The sequence below is a fragment of the Ipomoea nil genome, unplaced genomic scaffold (genome assembly GCF_001879475.1).
Source record: "Ipomoea nil cultivar Tokyo-kokei standard unplaced genomic scaffold, Asagao_1.1 scaffold0672, whole genome shotgun sequence".
Classification (NCBI taxonomy): Eukaryota; Viridiplantae; Streptophyta; class Magnoliopsida; order Solanales; family Convolvulaceae; genus Ipomoea; species Ipomoea nil.
The window spans coordinates 503,217-517,984 of record NW_017617100.1 but is presented as its reverse complement, the minus strand read 5'-3'; the positions used below and the strand labels follow the sequence as shown (position 1 = coordinate 517,984).

At 33.8% G+C, this 14,768-nt stretch overlaps 2 protein-coding genes across 3 annotated transcripts; both read left to right on the top strand.

The window, feature by feature from the left end:
- Positions 1-6,571: 6,571 nt before the first annotated feature.
- LOC109174916 (ATP-dependent DNA helicase PIF1-like) lies at positions 6,572-7,168 on the top strand. The gene has a single exon (XM_019324156.1). It carries the CDS (start codon positions 6,572-6,574, stop codon positions 7,166-7,168), a length of 597 nt encoding a protein of 198 aa, XP_019179701.1.
- Positions 7,169-7,590: 422 nt separating this feature from the next.
- On the top strand, positions 7,591-11,892 carry LOC109174894 (vacuolar protein-sorting-associated protein 37 homolog 1-like). Of its 2 annotated transcripts, XR_002053193.1 has the most exons (9): positions 7,591-7,767; positions 8,394-8,530; positions 9,087-9,311; positions 9,573-9,660; positions 11,068-11,107; positions 11,202-11,248; positions 11,345-11,465; positions 11,544-11,766; positions 11,803-11,892. XR_002053193.1 is itself a non-coding variant. In XM_019324130.1 (8 exons), exons 2-8 carry the CDS (start codon positions 8,517-8,519, stop codon positions 11,705-11,707), a joined length of 699 nt encoding a protein of 232 aa, XP_019179675.1. In that variant the 5' UTR covers positions 7,591-7,767; positions 8,394-8,516; the 3' UTR covers positions 11,708-11,883. The 2 variants fall into 2 exon arrangements, 1 of the variants encoding a protein (XP_019179675.1); XM_019324130.1 differs by having other exon boundaries at positions 11,544-11,883.
- Positions 11,893-14,768: the final 2,876 nt, after the last annotated feature.

Genomic DNA, 14,768 nt, shown 5'->3' with positions numbered 1-14,768 from the left:
TTTTTTTTTTTGTTTTTTTGTTTTTTTTGTTTTTTTTTTTTTTTTTTTTTTTTTTTTTTTTTTTTTTTTTTTTTTTTGTGGTGGGTGTGTTTGATACGTAATGTGCATGTTTGGACTTATTAATTGTGCACTCAATGTGCATGTCTAGACTTATTATTTGTCCACATAGGGATTTTGCACTTCGAACGATTAACACTTGTCATTTGTACAGTGCTGCACAAGTGCTTCATGATCTAATAACTATTTAGCCGACCTTTGTTCAGTTTAAATTGCACGTTACATTGCGTATTAACGAATACCGTCGGTGCACAAACCGTTTATGTGATGTATGTCGTAATTGCACTAAGAACTGCACCATTGATGCACGCAATGTATATATTGAATATCCATTCCCCGTTAACATATTTTAAATATTTGGGGATTCGAATATGTATATGTAATCCTACAACTGTTTAAGCATAACTATATTCATGCATATTCAAATGGCTAAAAATAAACCAGCATGTTCCTCATTTCTCTATTGGAATTTTATCCATGAATGCATATTTGACTACTTCACTGATTCATCAATTCTAAAGCACGATTAAAAGTTTAACAAAAACATCAATTCCTTGCACAAATTAATTGTCTAGTACCACTTTCATCTTAATGTCATAAAAAACTATTGTCCAAACTGGCTTCAAATCCCCTTACTCACTTGTGTCTTCATCCAACGTATTCATTGCAATCATTTTCATCTTCTATGGTAACCAACTAATCTACATTTGTTGCATGAAATCTCCATTCTTGAATATTGGTGAGCTTTCAAGGTTTTTACCGTGTTGCTCATTGCACTCGCTCAGTAGGATGCCCTTCATGTATTTCATCCTTAATGTTGCTATTATAGTCCTATCTCCTTTGCTGAGTCCACAGTCCCAACTCCTAGCTGGCTCTCCTATGAAGCACTCCATGTGCCTCATTGCATATATTCCACTATCCGAATTTTCTTTGGATCCCTCCAGCGCATTTGCATTCGTTTTGGTTCCATATGTAGGATGTCAGCTGCTCTTTTTTGGTCTTTCATATTCATCTACGAAGCATCCCAGCATGTCTTTCTGCGTACATAACATTTTTGCGGTTAGTAACTCATGTCCTATCACATTCTTGCATTATGTTTAACCATACCTGAAATATTATCTATTATCAACATGCACAGCAGTCTCTTCATTGCACATTAAAAAGTATCATAATTGCAACATATTTTAAAAAGCAGCTGCTCATATACATCATTCACGGTTGCACTCTTATATCTCACATCTTCCCGGTTTAAACAAATCTATATGACCACCAACATTCACTGTATTTACCATCACTCATGCATTTTATTAAATCAAACACATGCACATATCCTTTATTTATATTTCACATTCTAACCTACTACTTTCTCAAACGTATAATGAGAGGTTCTTACCAAATCTTCAGGGATCTTGTTATATATTTCATCTTTTGTTCCTGTTGAGGAATTATCAATAATCTGCATTTTCCCCCGCTCTTCACATCCACGGAAATGATAAAGTAGTGCACCTTGTTTAGTATGGGGAAAAGGAACTGCATTGCAAATTTAACTCAAATGCTTAGCAAGTCTGTTTTTGAATCAGTTCACATACAAATTTAACACATCCTAACTGCATTTCTTTGAAGGGATCCAAACTTTTTCATGGGTTCAACTAAATGCTTTGCTACAGCACGTGTCTCGAATTTTGGAAACCTTGCCGCTTCTTCAGGTAGTAGTTCGTATTCTGAGCACTCATTTACTTGGTGTCTTTCTGGTTGTCGCGCTGTCACCGGTGGACTTACAAAGTCATCATCGGGGTTGGGGTCATTTGCATGTGGTTCCTGCACACCTTTGTGGTTTTCAGCTTCTTCTCTGCATAAATAATTTCTTTTACATATTAGCGAGTCTTTCATTCAACAACTATACACACTACATACTCTTTTGGACGATGCACAGATACATACGCTCCTATACACATGCACATATTCTCCATATTCATGCACAAATATTTACATAGTAATCCAAACGGCCAGCAATTCATATCCACAAATGCACTGCACAAGACCTATTCTTTTGAATGCACAGATTCATACATTTCACAGGCCCTACTATCTTGAATGCACAGATACATACACTGATATACACATGCACTTATTCAGCATATTCATGCCCAAATATATACAAATCACTCCATATGCCCGGCACTTCATATCCTCAAAAACAATGTCTTTTCTACACTATTGCATACATTAATAAATTGTTCTTCTCCCATGTTCTGGCATGCTTTACTGGTCCTATCTCTTTTTTCCTATTCATTTGCTTACTATCTAAACACACTTAGCAAAAGATAAACTTTATGCAATCTTTTATTGCACTTTAACAATACTTTATTCTTTCTCCAACTGCTAGGTTTGTGGTCCCCCATTCATCTTTTTCCAAATCTGTGCAAATGACATATTATATTCAATTTATGCATATTCAGTTTTTAATTACCTATTCTTCATATTGTACTATCCAATTTCTTATCACACACCCTATCTATTCCCGCAATTAACACCTTCTTCCCACCATCAATTCGTCATAATGCACACATAAACAAACAAGCCAAGTGGAAAACCCCCCAATTCTTCAACAAACACCCAATCTGTTCGGCCAATATTTAGTTTATCCATTAAAAAAAAAAAAAAAAAAAAAAAAAAAAAAAAAAAAACACAACCCACACTACCGGAAAAACCACCCCTACTGTCCCCCGTCCCACAATTCCACTCTAACACACTCTCTTTCAAGCAAGGAATTTCTCAAACATGTAATACAATTTTGCACACTTTTAAACACAGACTACCAAAAAAATTAAACGTTGCTGCTTACGAAGTTTACTTGTTGCCTCAATCAATGCACGCCGGTGACTTCTTCGTGGGGTTCCGTCCGCCATAGCTTCCTGCTTGCTCGCCGCCAGTGAGTTCGTCGTTTTCGTCGCACGGGAGCTCTGCGTCGAGGTTCCGTTCTCTACTCTTTTTCTTGTGCACTGCCAACAGATTTACTAGACATCCGGGGTAAAAAGTAAAACCCTATGCGTGATGACTCAGTGATTTCGGCCTTCCTTACTAATCTTGCACAAACATTTACCTAATTACCCTTTTCCCCCCTAATTAATTAATCAGAACCGTAACTTGTCTTATTTAGTGACCATTTAATTTCTCACAATCTGCATTTTACAGCCGTTAAATTGGGTTATCCTATGGTTGCAAACTGTCCACAGTCCTCACCTAACACACTAGCATCACTTGAACCTCACCCTATATATATATATATATATATATATATATATATATATATATATATATATATATATATATATATATATATATATAAGAGCTCATATGTGGTCATGTCATTAGATGTGGCGGTGTAGTCGTATCTGGATCGTTGAATCAGGGTAATCTAACGGCAGTGGCTAATTACTAAGGTTTTGAGGTTTTAAGCGCGTCTTGGTAAGTACGGGGTGTTATGGTAATTACAGTAGCCATTTATAGCGGCCGGGTTCCAGAAATACACCAACAGTGTCAACAACATGCACCAATAGTGTAATAAAACACACAATAGTGAAATACACCAATGGTGTATTCCCGAACACTGTATGGTGTATTTATTCATATGTAATGTCGCATTTTTGGTGATGCGTACCTAATTTGTGTATGTTTTTTGCTGTGCATTTTATAATATAGATGGTGTATATTTGTATAACAATTAGTACGGCCGCACTGACCACACGGGAAGGCGTTGCCACACCTGAACTTGGCACCAATGGGAATCTACAAATACACCATAGTAAGGCTAATAATGCACCAATTACACAAATAAACACACAATAATGTGATTTTTCCTATTTCGGTGCCATATGACGAGTTTACCCTTGCAGTTCGCTGGGAAAGAGAACGTGCGCGAAAATATTGGAAGAATCTTGATTAATGTGATTCGTTGGATCTATCTAATCTAATAGCCTGTAATTGACCACACCTAACAACATGACTACACTTTATCTCCCATATATATATATATAGGGAAAATGACACTTTTTCCCCCTGAGTTATATACCTATAGCATTTTTTCCCCCTAAATTATTGAAGTGGCTGTTTTTCCCCCTGAAATGTTAAATGGACATATTTACTCTTAAACTAAATATTTAATTTATTTTTTTCTCCAACAAATTATGACCATAATTTGGTTCAAACTAAACAAACACTATAGCAACCAAACCGAAATATTCCAATTACAATTTAGAATCGAAATTCGATATTTAGAGTTTATTAAAATCGTGAACCGGAACGGACGGTTCATGTTCCGAACTGAAAAAATAAAATACATTTATTGTTGAATTTAGACTATTTTAAAATAAAAAATAAAATTTTAAAATAAAGACGGTTCAAAACCGCGAATCAGATCTGGAACCGCCGGTTCACGGTTCAAGATTCAATTTTTTTGATACATAATTTTAATAAATTGACATTTAAATATTGGATTCTAGATCTGAATTATAACCGTAAACTATTAATTCGATTGCTTTAGTATCCGGTTCAATTCAAATCGAACCGTGGTCATCCCTACGTATACGCAATAATTGGTTGGAGTAGTAAAATAAATAAAATGTTTACTTTAAGGGTATAAATGTCAATTTAATATATCAGGGGGGAAAAAGCACCACTTTTAGAATAATTGAGGGGGCTAATGTGCTTACCTAAATAATTGAGGGGGAAAAAGTGCTATAAGTATATAACTCAGGGGTAAAAAATGCCATTTTCCCTATATATATATATATATATATATATATATATATATATATATATATATATATATATATATATATATATATATATATACACACACACACACACACACACTACAGAGTAGTATTTTTTTTATGCGCGATGCGCAAAAAATAAGTGTCCATTATTAGTATTTTATATTAAGATTTTTTATATTTAAATAATAATAATAATAATAATAATAATAATAATAATAATAATGTAAATCATTTTTATACATTTGATATTTATATGGTAGGAAATAACTAAGTGCATAAGATAAGAAAATACATGGTGGATGCATGTGCATGATAATAATAGTAAAAAAGATAACAAAAGTTATAATAGTAGATGTATGTTTGTCCAAAATATTGTAAAGTACAACTGGTTTATAATATAATGTATAAAAAAAATTTAACGGAAAAAACGGACATAAATAAACGATATAACCTTCATTCACACTTATTATGTTTTTAATTATATATATATATATATATATATATATATATATATATATATATATATATATAATTTTGTTTTTAAAATTCTTTTCTTGTTTCTTCCTAACCATACGCTCTATTCTTTTGCCTCTATCCTCTCAAGTCTCAACCTTACGCAGACCGCAGACCGCAGCCATCAGCCATATTTTCTTTTCCATTGAATTATATTTTATTTATAACAGCTTAATAGAGCAAAGGAGTTAGTAAAGCAAGATCCCAAATTCAAAGGTGGATTTAAGTTTGATCATGTATGGCCTATTGTCAAAGACATGCAGAAATTTTGCAGAACTAGAAGCTTGCTAAATGTTGGAGGTCGAAAAAGAACTTTCGAAGGATCACAATCACAATCTTCGAAATCGAGAAGTCATTAGGCTCTTCCTCATTTCCTGTTGATTTGAATGATGATTTTGAATCTGATGAACATTGTAATGAAATGAACAATGTAGTTGAACGTCCTACGGGAAGGAAGAAGGAAAAGATGAAGCAAAAACTCTCGGATGGGCGCAATCAATTTATTGCCACAATGGAACAACAAACTACACAATTCAAAGGAATGTTCGAACACAATCATGAGCTACTCCAAAAACAATATGAGTTTGATTTGTTTAAAGCTCAAAATGCAGCGAACAAAATAACATTGGCAAAACAAAAAGAAGATAACAAAATCTTAAGAGTGAATTTAAATTTGATAGAAGATCCAGCTGTGCGTGAGTCGATTAGACGCCAACAACTACAAATTGTTGCAAAGAGAAATCAAGAGTATGGAGAAGGAGTTGAATCAAATCGTAAATTTGATCAATACTTTAACAATTTGGGAGGAAGTGAGAGTGGATTAGGAAATTATTAATTCTATTATATATTTTTTTTTAAATTGTGTTGTATTTTCTAATATTAATATTATGTCGTATGTATTTTAATTTGTATTATGTTCTAGTCATGTTTGATGTATCTCGTATGTATTTTAACTTTTATTATGTTCTAGTTATGTTTGATGTATTTGAAATTTTAATTAATATATATTCAATATTAGTCTTGTTTCGATCGTATTAATGAGATCTTTAAAATGGTATAATTTTTATTTAATAATACAAACTTTAAATATAAGTATTTAACAAAATAAAAAATTATATATAAAACAAATAAATGATACATTTGAAATTATAAAAAGAAGCAAGAACAAAAGTCGTGCAATTCTAGCTCCTACGCTAGATGTAGTCAATGAGATTAATGATTACATGAACGACAAGAATAAATTTCAAAGTAAAACATACCTTAGTTGCGACACTATTTGCAAAGCTGATTCAAATAATGGTATATTAGGGGATGTGCATACTACTGAGTTCATAAATGGTATACGAGCTTCTGGTGTACCAAATCATGTTTTGATATTGAAGGTTGGATCACCGATCATGTTGCTAAGAAACATAGATCACACAATGGGTCTTTGCAATGGTACTAGGTTGGTTGTGAGCAGACTAGCTGAGCATGTGGTTGAAGCAAAGATTATGACGGGTACTCATGTAGGTAAAAAGGTGTTGATAGCAAGAATGTCAATGACGCCTTCAGACCCGAGATTTCCGTTCAAATTCCAGCGTAAACAATTCCCAATTATGCTGTCATACGCAATGACAATCAACAAAATTCAAGGGCAAACTTTAACCCATGTAGGCCTGCTGTTGAAGAAACCAGTATTTGTGCATGGTCAATTGTATGTTGCGGCATCTAGAGTAACAAATCCAAAAGGCTTGAAGATTGTAATTTGTGATGAAAATGGTCAGGATAGTAATTCCACAATTAATGTGGTTTACAAAAAGATCTTCAATAATCTATAATTTAATTTGACACATTCATTATTCATCATCTTTATTATTAAGTTATTTTGTAATTTGTAAATATAAAAAATAATATTATTTCTTCATAATATTTAATATTACAATATACTTAACTGAATGTTACAATAAATAAATAAATAAATAAATAAATAAATAAATAAATAAATAAATAAATATATATATATATATATATATATATATATATATATATATATATAAATATATATAATATAGTTTAATAATGTTACCAATAATTATCACAATAATTATAATGAAATTTTAGTCCGTGCATCGCACGGGTGGCATACTAGTTATAAAAAGAAGCAAGAACAAAAGGGTAATTTTCTTATATATTTAATTTGCCGCGGATGAACTGAAATTTGATGCACGTTGGAGATGCTCTTAGCTCCTGCCTCCACGCCCCAGCCAGCAGCTCCAGCAGCTCCATCACTCCATCAGTCCTTCAGAACTCTTCATCGAAGATTTGTAGATTCGCGGCCCATTACTCCACGCCTCCACCGACCACCGTCTTCCGGCTATTCTCCTCCGTGGCTCCGTCCGTTCACCATTCGTCCACCATTATAGATTTATAGCCTAAGGTTCGAACCAATCTTCATTATTCTTCAACTTTATTCTCTTAATTAGTTTGCTCTAATGGCTAATTCCATAAAAATAATGATTGATAAATCCCTAATTGGCTAATTCCCTAAATTATCAATCTTCATCCCAATTTGATTATGTTCGTGTGTTCAATGTGTAAGACTGTAACTCTGTGTTAGTTCATGTGTGTGATACGAATCAATACAAAATTAGGATTCCAAAGTATTGATGTGTTTTTGCAGATTTTGATGAATTTTATTGGCAGTGTGAGTGTGTGAGAGTGTGTGAGTGTGCGACATGAATGATTTTGATGAATTTTGTTAATTGATTGTATAAAAAATATATAGCTTTCTCATTGGATTAAGAATACATCATTTTGTCAATTAGTGTTGAAGATTAGAGACTGTCTAGTGTTTTATTTTCAGAAATTATGCTTTGCTTAATTGTTTATGTTTATCAGTTTATTTGTTTGCTGGAAAATTCTATGTTTTCTTGTTTAGATTATATATATTTTTGGCTTCAGTTATGTAAAATTCTTAATTCAATGAGAAAACTATATATATTTTTTTGTATTTGAACGTTTTTTTAATTAATTTTACTTTTGCTTCTTCGCCCTCACTCAAAGGAAATTCTGACTCTGTCACTGGAAGAAAGAACTGCGATCATTAAAGATTTGAACTCTCGTCTCCATCCGCGTGTCTGTACACCACAATTCGATTCACCCAAGTTTCCTGATTGTTCTGCAAAAATGTTCAAATTCTGGTAAACTATTTTTCTGGTTAAGCTTTTTAGTTTGATTCGGAATTTGATTTTCTTTTGGAGATTAGTTTATGAATTACTGCTGTTATTAGCTGTAGTGATTATTATGCTATGAAGTTCCGATGTTTAGAATTCTGCTCTTCGGGTTTTGTCTCCTTTGTGAACGATTTTTCTAGGTTTGATGTATTGTATTGACGCCTTTTCTCCTGGTTCCTGTGTAAGGATATATTTTGAGGTATTCAGAGATGGGGAGAACCTTTTGAGTTCCAGTTATCGTTCAATATGAATCAGGAAATTGTAAACTAGGTCACTATAACTCGTGATTTTTTTATCCTGCATCCAAACTTTCATTCATTTATGCAGAAGGAAATAGAAATTTTTATAATATGTGTGTTTGATCGGGTTCATTTACAAGTTCCAACTGAGGAGGTTTTAGCTTTTGCTGTAGTCTGTATTTCTTTCATTTAACTGAAATATGTGAAATTCAGTTCTGCAATTTGATTTATTGTCATAATGTAAGTGATTTGGGGTGTGTATTGACAAATATTCATATCTTCAGGGGTTCTCAAGAGCAACAAGCTCCGCCACATCCACAGGAAATACCTACAGAGTCATGGTATCCATCATCTGTGGTCAGCTCTCCTAGTTCTTCCCGCCCCACAACACCTAGTCCGAGCTCCTCTGGAAGCTTCAGTGTATCAAGGCCTTCTGACAGACAGAATTCTGCATCACACGTATCTCCTGCAGAGGCTGCTGGTATTATAGCTGTGTTAAAAGATAAGAGGTAGGAGCTGCTGTACAATATACATCTTGTCATTAGACTGCATATTTTTCTTAATAAGTTGCTGCCTATCTTTTAAGAGGTGATCTGCTGCAATTTTTGTTTTTCTTGATAATATGTGCCCAAAATTAAAAAAATTCTCCCCAAAGCCTCAAACTTTCAATCTTGCATGTTAATTCTCACAAATCTTCCCCATTGGCTACTTTGCTACTCTGAAATCTGTTTATTTTTCGTAATCCTGAATTTTATTAAATTTTTGTTTAGTGTTGAGGATCTTCGGAAGCTTTACACTGACAAGGATGCTTATCACAACTTTCTACTTTCACTTGAGGCCGTCAAAACTCAAAATAATGTGAGTTTCAAATCTTGGGTTTTAAGAATTCATTATTACTGCCTTGTATATGTTTTCCTTTGTCTGATTGATTCTAGTTCTTTTATTTGAACTAAGATGTCTTCCTTAATAAAGTACAGACTGAGTTGTTGGATTAGAAGATAACTAAAATTATTACTAGTTCAGTATTTAAGAAAATTAACCAGGTCAATATCTGGAATTCTGGATGAATATATTTGGATGGAGATTATTTGACCAATGATGCTAATGGGTGTTTTTCTCATAACATATCAACTACAATATGATTTATATCAGTGTTATCAAGGCGTCGTCTAGGTGTCCGGTCGATCGAGACCGAACGCCGTGTGCTCGCCTCGCCTAAGTGCAGAATACAACCCAAAACTTCACAAAAAATACATGGGCAGAACCTACACACTAAGGCGAGTTGACTGGTGTAATTTCCAACCGGAGAAGTCGTCGGAATCTGCTTCACGTGCCGGCGTGTGGCGTCGGAGCAGCGGCGTGTGGTGGCTCCGATGGCGGCGCGGTTCGAGCTCTGGCGTTGTCCTCCTCCTGCTCAAATCAAAGCCCACTACCTCACTTTGGCATGTTATCAATAAATACTAGACTTCTCACTACCCTAGGAAAAACTATTCATCTTCTCAAGACAACTTGAAGTAAATAGGGTTGCAAAAAGGCTGCCCAAGACAAAGATATTTTCAATATACAATAAATACTAGACTTTTCACTATTCTAGGAAAAACTATTCATCTACTTAAAGTAAATAGGCCAGCAAATAGGCTGTCCAAGACAAGATATTTTCAATATATATATATATATATATATATATATATATATATATATATATATATATATATATATGTTCTTTTTTATTTATTTAATACTCATCGCCTAGGCGGTCGCCTAGTCAACTAGGCAGTCGGTGGCATCTCGCCTAGAAAGTCCGCCTTGATAACTATGATTTATATTTAGGGAAATGTTGAACTTGTTTAGTTATTGAAAACTGTGATATGTATGTGCTTTGTGCTTGCTACAATGATGTATGCTTCTGAGTCTGGAAAAGAATCACTGCTGTCTCAGTCTTTCACTCTTTCCACTTCATCATCCTTGAAAACCAAACTAAACAATCAAGAGCATGGTTCAACTTTCTAGTTCTAGGCTGTATCTGTTTTCAATCTTGCTCTTTATTTTCCATTATTTTCCCCTTTTCTATGTTTTTTTTTTTTTTTTTTTTTTTTTAATCTTCTTTTTGTTTGTTTTAAAAAGGAATGAACTCCAGCAGTCCAGCTTACAGTGGGAAGTTGGCACACCCCTCTTTTAATTTATCTTTTTGGTATTGGAATAATTGATCTGAATTGATATTTAAACTGTTTGACTGTTTTGTCGTATCTATTAATTTTCTAATAGGTAAGGGATGAACTTCGTAATGAAACTATGCAGCTTGCTAGTAAGTTCCTGGCCAGTTTTGTGATGAAACTCTGTTTCTTTTAAAAATGCTATATACAGATGCATTTTAAACTCTCATCTTGTACACTGTACAGGGGAAAATCTAGAAAAAGAACCGAGGATCATGGAGCTTAGAAATCAGGTCAGATGTTTAAAAAATGTTGTAGTAAATGTATAGTAGACAAAGTTTTAACATTAAAGCATTGATTGTGGAGGACTTTGGTGTTGTGGATTACAGTGCAGAATAATTCGAACAACTGAATTAGCTGCTGCTCAGGAAAAGCTGCATGAACTTGAAAGGAGAAAAGGGGAGCTCCTGAAGTTGTACTCTCCTGCATCCCTTCTTCGTCGACTTAATGGTAAATAGATATACTATCTTATGATAATATAATTATTTTGGGATTCAGAAGTTAACATGATTTTGGTTTTCATAACAGAGGCAACTAATAAAACAGAGGAGGAATCTGATACCCTACACAGGCAGCTTCTTGATCAAGAAATTGATCTCTCTGCATTTGTGCACAAGTACAAGAAATTGCGCCACACCTACCACAAACAAGCACTTACTCACCTTGCAGCCAACACATCCATAACTGCCTAAAAACTACTCCTCAATGGACTGCCATTTTACTCCATTTCTATACTACTAATGTTTTTACTTTTTACTGCCGGAGCTATGACACTCATGTCCATCACTCCATCTTGTCTTTAACTGCCATTGGTGATGGATACTTTTTCATTATGGGGTGAAATAAATCCTAGTTATCTCATCTTTCTTCTTGTCAAGTTGGCCTCTTTTGGTTTCCATCATTCTATCCTACTCGTTTATTGCAAAAAAATGTGCATAAGAACTACAATTGCAAATGAACTTACACGGTAATAATGACTTCTGGGATTCAAGGTGCCGTTTGATGGTAAGTTGGTATATAAATTGATACAAATGGGAAAATTTTCAGCGGTGGACAAAGTTGGGTAACTTTGAAAACTGAATAACCTTAGGAAAAGTGTCACGTATTACTCCGTACTAGGGATGGCAATGTGCTCCGTCCCCAACGGGGATCCCCGATCCCTGCCCCGAAAGAAACGAAGATGGGGAAAATTTTTAAAGAATGGGGACTGAGACGGAGATATCCCTCCCCGCCTCGCCTCGTCTCTGAATAATTATATATATATATATATATATATATATATATATATATATATATATATATATATATATATATATAAAAGTACTAACAGTATACTATATATATGTGTAATGAACTATATATGTATTTTATAATTAATGTTGACACTGTATATAATTGGCAGTTTTGCACTGTACTATATAAGTTTATATAGTTAGTTTTGCACGGGCAGTATATTATATATATATATATATATATATATATATATATATATATATATTGAATCCAGTGAGACCACTCCAATCAGGCGAGATCATGCGATTCCATTTCATCCATTGATAAAGTTTCAATTGATGGATAGGATTGAAAGTCAAATAACAATTAAATAATGATAGATTTGAAAGATAAGGATGAAAGAGTAATTGTATTTTGGTTTTTAATTTTGGTTATATTTAAAATAGAATCTTACCAGAATATTAGGGAACCTATCAATAGTAATATTTAATTATATTTTGTACATTTGTAATTTTAAATTATGAGAATTTTACGATGGTGTGTGCGTGGGTGTGGAATGGTCTGTGCATTTTATTGTAACAGGGCTCGTACACCATGGCGTGCTGATTTTTTTTTATTTTTATTTTTTTTTATAAAATTATGCGTTTTGGTATGTGCGTTTCGTGATACATGCATGTACATTTTGATTTATGTGTTACTAGTTTTGGGCGTGTGCGAAACGCATTCAAAAGAAAACAAAAATATACGAATCTAATTTGGGTATCGGCGTTTGAATTTTGAGTAAATAATCAGTGCGTAGTAGATATAGTATTGGGCTTGTTGTATTTTTTTTTTTTTTTGGAAATTTTACGGTGGTGTATGCGCGGGTGTGGAATGGCGTGTGCGGTTATCTGTAATAGGAGGTGTACACCATGTCAAAATATAAAACGCACACACCATTCCACACCCACGCACACACCACCGTAAAATTCCCCAAAATTTAAAATTTCTGATGTACAAAATATAATTAATTATTACCATTGATAGGGTCCCTAATAATTTAAAATAGGCAGAAGTGTCAAATAGCCCCATCTACTATAGTCAAGTGCTCAATTCCCACCACGAACTAAAATATAATCTAATCAGCCACACTTACTTCCTAAAATTGTTCGATTAGCTTTTTTTGCAGGTTACCTCCAGGTTGCCAATTGAATTGCTGACATGTAATTTTATTAGAATAAAAGTGTATGGTGAGATGGAAATTACTTCTTAAATCTCTTTTGACCGCGAGAACCCTAGTCCAAACCAAACAATCTTCGCAAATCGCCATTGTTGAATTATTCTCCGTTCATTATTCACAATCGCGGATCAATCTGGGCTTCCTCCACATAAACATCCGGATGATATTCCTAATTAAAGAGGTCTGGAAAATGTTGTCTGATTCTTATCCCAAGATTATATAGTTCATCTTCTCCGGCCTTCAGCAATCAGCTGCCCACCTGTGCGCTTTCCCTTCCATGGAGGCTTCCACCCATGCAGCCAAGCAGGAACTTTCTCCAAAGATTTCCTCTCTTCTTTTGCATCTTTCAGAAGGACTTCTAAGTGGTTGGCTAAGGCATCTAACTCCATTATCTTTTTCTTTGTTGGAGCACGAGTGCTATGCCTTGCCAATAGATTTATGTGTATTGGGGTACATTGGTCGGAAATCTCCAGAGCTATAATTGATTCTTCTGATAGTATATCTTTCACAATACTATACCTAGATACAGTACAGAGATGTTTCTGAACATCGAAACTCCTTCCGCACTTGAATATAGGGTAAATTCATTGAGAAAAATTACAAATAAAACTGCGACTTCACCGGCCTTCTTCATCTCTTCAGAGTTGCGGTGTGGTGGTCGGAGCTGCGGGGGAGGCAAAGGATTTCGAGGAGAGAAAATTACAGATGGAGGGTTACAAAATATTTTGTTAATTTTGTTATTTTAATGTCACGTAATCACTGCCACATAATCATGACCGGGCCAAGTCAGACTCTACTGGAGGTAACCTGAAAAAAAAGTTAATTGAATAAATTTAAGAAGTAAGTGGGGCAGATTAGCCTATATTTTAGTTCGTGGTGGGAATTGAGCATTTGACAGTAGTAGATGGGTCTATTTGACGCTTCTGCCTTTAAAATATCAATTTCCATTCATAATCTCCCTACTATAATGCTTAAGATTCCAATTGAATTATATCCATAATTAAACATATATCTACAATTACTATTTAATCGTTTTGATTTCAATATATCCTTAATTACTTTCACAGTCTCTTATAGTCTCAACCATTCATGAAAAACGAATCAATGGATATCTCTCATAATCTCTTCTAGTATAGGGGTTGCACCAAATTCGAAGCCTATATATATATATATATATATATATATATATATATATATATATATATATATATATATATATATATATATATATATATATATATATATATATATATATATATACTAGTTCTTTTACACGCTTTGCGCGAATGGAATAATGCCCA

Excerpts from the sequence above, each read along its gene's own strand:
- LOC109174916 (XM_019324156.1), top strand. The coding sequence starts at position 6,572 with ATGAACGACAAGAATAAATTTCAAAGTAAAACATACCTTAGTTGCGAC.
- LOC109174894 (XM_019324130.1), top strand. Across the intron at positions 9,661-11,067 it reads CCGTCAAAACTCAAAATAAT|GTAAGGGATGAACTTCGTAA; the intron begins GTGAGTTTCAAA and ends ATTTTCTAATAG. Across the intron at positions 11,249-11,344 it reads TCATGGAGCTTAGAAATCAG|TGCAGAATAATTCGAACAAC; the intron begins GTCAGATGTTTA and ends TGTGGATTACAG.